This window comes from Castanea sativa, chromosome 8 (genome assembly GCF_040712315.1).
Source record: "Castanea sativa cultivar Marrone di Chiusa Pesio chromosome 8, ASM4071231v1".
NCBI classification, from domain to species: Eukaryota; Viridiplantae; Streptophyta; class Magnoliopsida; order Fagales; family Fagaceae; genus Castanea; species Castanea sativa.
In genome coordinates, this window is record NC_134020.1 from 51,819,589 (window position 1) to 51,828,840 (window position 9,252).

At 35.8% G+C, this 9,252-nt stretch overlaps 1 protein-coding gene across 1 annotated transcript; it reads left to right on the top strand.

Annotated features, from left to right (window-relative positions):
- Positions 1-5,197: 5,197 nt before the first annotated feature.
- LOC142607805 (uncharacterized) lies at positions 5,198-7,791 on the top strand. The gene has a single exon (XM_075779435.1). The coding sequence runs from the start codon at positions 5,224-5,226 to the stop codon at positions 7,450-7,452; it is 2,229 nt and encodes a 742-aa protein (XP_075635550.1). The 5' UTR covers positions 5,198-5,223; the 3' UTR covers positions 7,453-7,791.
- The last annotated feature ends 1,461 nt before the right edge of the window (positions 7,792-9,252 follow it).

Sequence of the window (9,252 nt, forward strand, 5' to 3'; positions counted from 1 at the left end):
GAATCCACAACATTACTAATAAAAATGTACTTTCTAATGATTTAGCTTAAAATCTTGGCTAACTAGAGGGTGTGGTTAGTTTTATGACAATAATTATTTGTTATCTCAGCAAAGTATAACATATCTTGACATAGATGACTAACTAATCATTATGGTTTCACGTCAATGGCGCTAGACCATACACACAACCCTAACTCGATCGTTTAGTAACCCAAAACTGATTGAGCGATTGGTGACTTTTTTTTTTTTTTTTGGGGGGGGGGGGGGGGGGGGGGTAAGGTTGGGACCAATTGTAGCAGTTGTACATGAGGTTCTTACTCGTATTTGTTTTTATTTATTTATTAAAAAGATATAAAGATAGCGACCAGTCGTGAAGGGTCTATAGTAATTATCCGATGGCACAAATAGTAATTTGTCTTCACACCAAACCACGACAAATCTGTTTTTGTTTTTGTCCTTGATTAAGCATTAGAGTGCAAACAAAGTGTGATTAATCAGAGAGTGCTTGCAACCATTGTATATTGGGCTCTTTTGTTTTTGTTTTTTGTTTTTTAAGCTTATTTTTGTTTTTCTCCACAACCTACTACCACGTTGAAACCATTTATTTTTTTGTAAAGTAAAATTCTAGAACTAATTTCTTCTGAAGAATAAAATATTATTCCAATTAAGACTTAATTAAATACCAAAAATTTCAAGATTATTAAAATAAGTTTCATTATGTATTTAAAATTAATTTATAATACATTATAATTTTTGGGTTTTTATAAAAACTGTTAAGTTTTAGACCCCTTAACACAATAAGTTTAATATAATATTAAACCAAGTTGATTAACAAGTTTGTTATTGAAGTCTAGGTTAAACAAATTGTGAGCAAAACAAATATAATGTGGAAAGTAAAGAACACAAAGATCTAATGATCCAGAAAAACTAAATAGGTAAAAAACCTAGGGAGGATTTGACCTAACTATCCTCAAGGTAAAAAACAGAGCCACTATAAAAAAATTGAAGTTTTACAAAAGGACTTAGACCACTAACATCCTAATGCTATCTCGTATAGAAAACTTACTACCGCGACCACGTGACAACTTCAAGTTTACGGACTATTTCTTTCCTTGAATCTGCACCAAACACAAGTTCTCCTACTTGTGACTTTGAAACTCCACTAAAAGGTTTTGTACTTTGAAGGATCTTTGTGCAACAACTGAATCACCATCAAAACTTGATTTTAGATCTAGACTTTGGTAGAGCTTTCCTTGTGTTTTAAGATAAACACCTCTCAAATCTCACACTAGAGAAAACACAAAACTATTCAGAGACTTCTAAAACGTAGTTAGGGTTTTTTCTTTTATACTTGAAGTAAAACACTTAACCCTACACATCATATGGGCTTGGGTTGCGTTTGAACTTTCTGCAGAATTTGTTGATTCACGATTCTCGATTGATCGAGCTTTATTTTCGATCGATTGAGCCTTGCAGATTTACACAATAAATTCCTGCAAAACACTTGATTCAAACTTACGCTTAAACACACTTTGAGCAAGCCTAAACCTAGACTCATTGTTTTGATCATTGTTTGCCAACACATACAAAATGAAGTTCTAATACATTTAGTTCCTAAAGTCTTAGAACCTAACAAAAACATTATATTTTATACTATGTGTATTCATCATGTAATTTATGATAACTTTTTATTTATTTATTTGTATTATCTATTTTGGTATTAAAATTCAATTATATCATTAAGTTATTTGTTATTTTTATATGATTTTTTAATAAATAATATAAAAATAGACTTATGACGTTCATTCCATAAATTAGAGGCATTATTTGGTTCCTTAGAAGAAGTGGAGAAAGAAAACTAGGAAAAAACTGAAAATGTGCTAGTAAGGAAAAAGAAAACTGAGATCGCATGGACATCAATTTCTTACATATGAGCATAATTCTAATGCTCCTAAAGAGGGCAATGTTTTTTTTTTGGAAAAGATAGCCTAATCTGAAAAATTGCATTAGAAGTAGTAGTAGTACCCCAAATTTAGATTATACATTTCTAGTAATTGTTGCTAAATACGATGTAAATCCAATAATAATGATAGCTTTAGGTGCTGAACTAAAGTTGAACCTCCAGTAGTAGCAGTTCTAATTAACCTTTGAAAAAAAAAAAAAAAAAAAAAACCCTCTAGTAGCAGATTTTACTTTCAATTTTTTTTTTTTTTTAACGATTTTTCTAAGCTATACTTACAAATGATACCGGTTTGACCTTTGAAGAGACAATATATCAACATTTATTGTTCAGAGTCTTATAAGTTCTTTCATGTAAAAGATTGTGAGTTCAAATTTATCCCTCCCCCTCACTTATTATAAGAAGAAAAAATATATATCAACATTTCTTGAGAATTTAAAATAATTTTGTATATAATTTGACATAGTTAGGACAATAGGATTTAAATTTTATGAAAAAAATTGTTTATTTTCAAAGTAGGTCCGAAAAAATAATAATTTGCGGCTTCTTCGCAAGAAACATAGACCAATATAGAGTACAGATTCAATGAGGGGGAATAAAAGATAAACCATATAAAAATTGCAAAACACTAAATAATCTCTCGAGATTGAATGGGAACCAATCAACGCAATTATTGAAAAAATAATATACATCTTAAACAAATTAAAAACATAATTGTTATTGTTGTTGTTGGTCTCTCTCAAAGTAAAAATGGTTAGAAAGTCACAAAGAAAGTGGAAAAATGAAGTCATAATTCCGTATCACAACACTAATTGGTGTGAGTTTTCTTCAGGTGTTATCTCCCCAATAGTGACAATGAATATGATAAATGCTACTTTACCAATATAATAGATCTGTTTGACTTATTTTTTTCGTAATTGGTGATACATTAGTTTATAAATAGAAGCTCATTGAATAATTTCTCCAATGATTAATGACAAATACTCATTCCCCTCATATAACAGTGGGCATTAATAATTAAATTCACAAAATTATACAACATTGATGTTGAGAGGAGGGAGAACTTCGAAAATACCTAATAATCTTTTGTACTTAGGGGCGGAGGCACGTTCCCCCCCCCCCCCCCCCTCTCCCACCCCCACCCCCACCCCCACCCCCAAGTTCAAAATGTTTCTATTATATAGCATGAAACATTAGTTGGGGTCTTAAAACTTAATAGTTGGCCCCTCCAAAATATAATAGGTGCCCCAAAGTATGGACTTTACATTTAAATAGTTTAAATCCTGCCTAAAAGTCATTGGGTTTCTTACTTTTTAACTTTTGTCTAACCTATGTGTGCAAGTGTGAAAACGTGGACTATGCAACACCAAACTTTTTTTTTGTTTTTCTTCTTAATAGCCCATGCAGCAACCCACTAAAACGTGTACTGGGCTTTAGTGAGGTTTTTATTTTTTATTTTTTATTTTGTTGTTGTTCTTCTTTTTAATTCTTTAAACTTCACCCTTTACTTCTCTTCATCATATTTATAATTTTTTTTCTTTTAAATTGGATATGATTTTCTCTCATTATCATCATCATATATCATTTTTTTTTTCAAAATTGATTTGTTTTCTTTTGCATTGAACTTTGGTGCCAAATAAGTTGCTCCAATAGTGATTTGTCATAGAAGATAATTTGGGTTTGTTGCAGAGAGAAGATATATATTTTTCTAAAATTTCCCTTTTACAGTAGAATCTTCTCAAGTTATAAATAATGATTTTAATAAATACGTATGCTATACATAGGTGGCGTTTGGATACAGATTAAAATTTGCTGCGTTTTCACGTTTTGCTTTTTTTTTTTTGTTTTTTTTTTTTGTTTCTGCTGCAGCTGCAGGGGGACATATGCGCAGTGCGCGCACTATTCACGTACTTTTTCAGCTATTTTTTATTAAAAATAGGTCCCGCATCACTATTCACACATTTAAAAATTATTTTGCTACAGTGTTTTCAGTTTTCAGTAATAAGTTCTATCCAAACAAACCCATAGTATTAACAATATATATTTTATTAGCTTAAATTTTCAATTGTCTGTTATGGTTGATTAAGACTAAAGATATTTTTTTTTTTTATTGTGCTTAAAGGAATATTTAAATATAGGAAGTGAAAGCCATACATTAGAGGGATTATTAATTAACATAAAATTATATGATTTTTTCTAGATTAATTTTTTAACCATTTTATTAAAGATTAAGGAGATGATAATGGATGATTTTATTCAATGAAAGATTATTTTCAAGCATAACTTTGATGAGAGATGCTTAATTCTTCATTGAAATATTTTGTAGCAAAATAAATATTTTTCATATATTCATTTGAGTTTAGAAATATTATATTTTTTTAATTTGATAATTATATATATATATATATATATATCTATATATATAATATTTATAAAATAATGGCTAACATATGAATGTATAATCCGGCCTCCCATGTGGAAATCCCTGGCTACGCTCCTGTTTGTACTTATGCTAATACCTAAATTAGTAATTATGAAAAATGTAATATGAACTAATGTTTGTTAAATCAAAATCATTGCACCGACACTTTTGTCAACAAAAAAAATATTTGTAGATAATAGCTATCCAACACAACCACCTAGACAGTAATTTTGCATTGTGCATGAAGACTGTGTTCAAGTCATACTGAAAAACACGTAGTAAATATTTGCTAAAACACAATAATAAAGGAGCCGACGGCTGGGGTCAAGTAGAACAATATTGAAAGCTATTGCTATCTTTAAACGAAGGGGCCAGGTCTTATTAAGACAAAGTCTATCTTAAGCCAACTTGGATTTTGACTTTAATTCTAAATTTTCATATACACGTTTGTCCTACCCTTATGTCTTTCTATATCGTGGAAGACAAAAACGTACCCTTTAGCTTTCAATAGAATGTGCTTCTAAATTGATAAAAAATTGTATCACTAGCCATCATCCAGCCAATCACCGTCTTTACCTACTCTGTACATCTGGACTTCGTTCATGAAAATGAAATTGAGCTACATGGTGGGAAACTTCTAATCATATTGACTGTCAATATTTTAGATTTGATTCATTAAAAAGAGATTTGGAATGATATTTAAATCATTGACACAGCCTGTAAATGGAATAAACAAAAACATCATTGTCAAGAATGATTGTGGAGTTCACTATATAAAGGGTTGGCATTCATCGTTAGCATTACAAGTCTAAGGACTAATCCTTTGGCAATTAGAGTTGAAATGGGTACCTTGAAACATCTGGGGCATTGGCCTCAGCTGGTTTATGCTTTAGCCTTTTGCATTATAGCTACTAGTGTAGTAGCTGATAAGCCTTACATTTATGCTTCACCTCCTCCACCAGAGCACTCTCCTCCACCACCTTATTACTATGAGTCACCACCTCCACCATTGAAATCTCCACCACCTCCCCCTATCTACTACCATAAGTCTCCCCCACCACGATCTCCATCACCACCTCCTCCATATATTTACAAGTCTCCACCTCCTCCATCTCCCACTCCTCCACCACCTTATGTCTATAAATCACCACCTCCTCCATCACCATCTCCTCCACCACCCTACATTTATAAATCACCACCACCACCTTCACCATCACCACCGCCACCATATGTTTATAAGTCCCCACCTCCTCCATCTCCATCCCCACCACCTCCTTACGTTCACAAATCACCACCACCACCATCACCTTCACCTCCTCCACCTTATGTTTACAAATCTCCTCCCCCACCATCTCCATCACCTCCCCCTCCATATGTCTACAAATCCCCACCACCTCCATCTCCATCTCCACCTCCTCCATACATCTATAAGTCTCCACCACCACCCTCACCATCCCCTCCTCCTCCTTACATGTACAAATCCCCACCACCACCATCTCCATCACCACCTCCTCCATATGTTTACAAGTCACCGCCACCACCATCTCCATCCCCTCCACCTCCATATGTTTACAAGTCACCACCACCGCCATCTCCATCACCTCCTCCACCCTACACTTACAAGTCACCACCTCCTCCATCTCCATCACCACCTCCTCCCTATGTTTATAAATCTCCACCACCACCATCACCCTCACCACCTCCTCCTTATGTCTATAAATCTCCACCACCACCTTCACCTTCACCAGCCTCTCTTCCTCCTTATGTTTACAAATCACCACCACCACCATCCCCATCACCTCCTCCTCCTTATGTTTACAAGTCACCACCACCACCATCTCCATCATCTCCTCCGCCCTACATTTACAAGTCACCACCTCCCCCATCTCCATCTCCACCTCCTCCCTATGTCTATAAATCTCCACCACCACCATCACCCTCACCTCCTCCTCCTTATATTTACAAATCACCACCACCACCATCTCCATCACCTCCCCCCCCATATGTTTACAAGTCACCACCACCACCATCTCCATCCCCTCCTCCTCCATATGTTTACAAGTCACCACCTCCCCCATCTCCATCCCCACCTTCTCCCTATGTTTATAAATCTCCACCACCACCACCACCCTCACCCTCACCTCCTCCTCCTTATGTTTACAAATCACCACCACCTCCATCCCCATCCCCTCCTCCTCCATATGTTTACAAGTCACCGCCTCCCCCATCTCCATCCCCACCTCCTCCCTATGTCTACAAGTCACCGCCTCCCCCATCTCCATCCCCACCTCCTCCCTATGTCTATAAATCTCCACCACCACCACCACCATCCCCATCACCTCCTTCTCCTTATGTTTACAAATCACCACCACCTCCATCCCCATCACCTCCTTCTCCATATGTTTACAAGTCACCACCTCCCCCATCTCCTTCCCCACCTCCTCCCTATGTCTATAAGTCACCACCTCCTCCATCTCCATCACCACCTCCTCCCTATGTTTACAAGTCACCTCCTCCTCCATCTCCTTCTCCTCCTCCTCCTTATGTCTATAAGTCACCACCTCCTCCATCTCCTTCACCCCCACCTCCTTACGTTTACAAATCACCACCCCCACCTTCTCCTTCACCTCCCCCTCCCTACATTTACAAGTTTGCACCACCCCCATCTCCATCACCTCCTCCTCCCTATGTCTACAAGTCACCACCTCCTCCATCTCCTTCTCCCCCACCTCCTTACGTCTACAAATCTCCCCCACCCCCATCTCCCTCGCCACCACTTCCTTATTACTATAAGTCACCTCCTCCTCCGTTAAAGTCCCCACCCCCTCCAACATACTACTATAAGTCTCCACCTCTTCCTTCTCCATCACCACCACCTCTATACTACTATGTTTCTCCTCCACCCCCATCTCGTAATCACTGGCCAATTCCTCCATACTTCCATAACTCACCACCACCATTTGAGCATGAACATCCACCATACTTCCACAAATCACCACATCCACCTTCTGATGAGTCTTCCTCACCCCCATATTACTACAAATCACCCCCACCTCCAAAATACTATTAAGTTTAAATTTACCCCTTATTAAATGATCAAATGATCAATTTGAATTTTTTGAATAATAATCAGTTTGGATTTTATTTATCGTACAATTCTTTTTGCATATTTGAATTTTATATAGGAACAAGTGTCATTTTGTACAATAAAGGCATGAAATGGAGAGCCCAAATGATCTCTATGTACGAAGAACTCAATTGTATTATTTTCTGTAACCAATGAATGCCAGAAATTCAAGTTCTTTAAGAAGTTCTATGTATATTTCTAATTTGCCCGACTACATGTAATTTTTATTGCAAATGTCATCTTAGCATTTTGGTTCTTGTTGAAATATGCAAGTTTTATTATATCTCAAATCCCAAATCAAGTTTGTTGGGTTAAAATGAATTGACTCCTTGCAAATTAATTAATTACCCAAGTTAATTAATTAGATTAAATTACATGCAATAGCTTGGCAATACAAACAAATCACCAAATTATCTAAATGCAACAGAAAATAAATTTGACATGGGTGATTTGTTTACGAATGGGGAAAACCACTGAGGCAAAACTCCACCGGGTGATTTTAAGGTCACCACTCCCAAGAATCCACTATTATCAATCACAAGCGGTTACAAGTATAATGAATCTTACCAAACCCTTTAACCTATCCTCAAATATCAGCATACAGTTGAACCCTTGCGGCCTTACCCCAATACCCAATTGGACTTGTATTGTAGCGGCAATCTTTTCGTTCAATATACGAATCCTAGTATGTGACTAACCAATGATGCACAGATCTCAGTACGTGACTAACTCCAGCAACTTGAAGAGGTTGTTGGCTGTAAAGTTCTTCAGTTCATCAACAACGAAGATTAGGAAGCTCCTTGTTCACAAAACCCTTGGCATAAAGACGCAGTAGCTTCTTTAGAGAGAATAATGAATTAGGGCACTTTTTGCATGTATTCTCTCGTGTGACGGCCTTTAAAATAAGCCTTATATATGTCTAGGGTTGTGAGAAAAGAAACCCTGTACAAATATACAAGCATGGGCCGAAAATCAGATCTAAAAATTCTGATTTCGTAAGTCTTGACAGAAACAATTTATGTCGAGCTTCTGTCGAACTTTAACATTAAATCTAGATAGAAAAGATTTTGTCGAGATTTTTATCGAGATTTAGTGAACAGCTCTTTCTTCACTTGTTTCTTGGTCAAATCTTCATGGCTTTAATACTTGACTTGAACACTTGTTTCTAGAAGTATTAAACTCATCCTAGATCTACCCAATTATAAATAAAATGCATTTTGTCGAAGGATTTGCTAATTACATAAAATATGTCCCTAACAAAATTTGTTTTATATAACTGCAAGCAATTAAAATTCAATCAAGAAAACCCTGGTTTGTATAATTTTTATCCATGCATTCTAACTTCTAAGTGCGTTCGTTTGAGTTTAATCCACCGCTTTATGATAATGTATTTCCTAATGCTTTTAGCTATAAATCTTGCCTATCGATCTAGAGGACGTGCATGTCTACTTTTAGACGAGGAAAGACTAACTGGTTTTGACTTTTATCTCAGCAAGTATAAAGTATCATGAAATATATTACTAACAGTAATGGTTCCACGTTAGTGGCAGACCATACACAAAAACCTAACTGGCTTCGTATCTAAAAAATGATTGAGCGATTGGGGACTTTCTTTTTGGGGCAATGTGGGGACCAATTGTAGTAGCTTTACATGAGGTTCTGTTTAGTATTTTTTTTTTTCTTAAGATAGCTACCAGTCGTGAAGGGTCTTCAATGATAATCCTATATATTACACAAATGGCA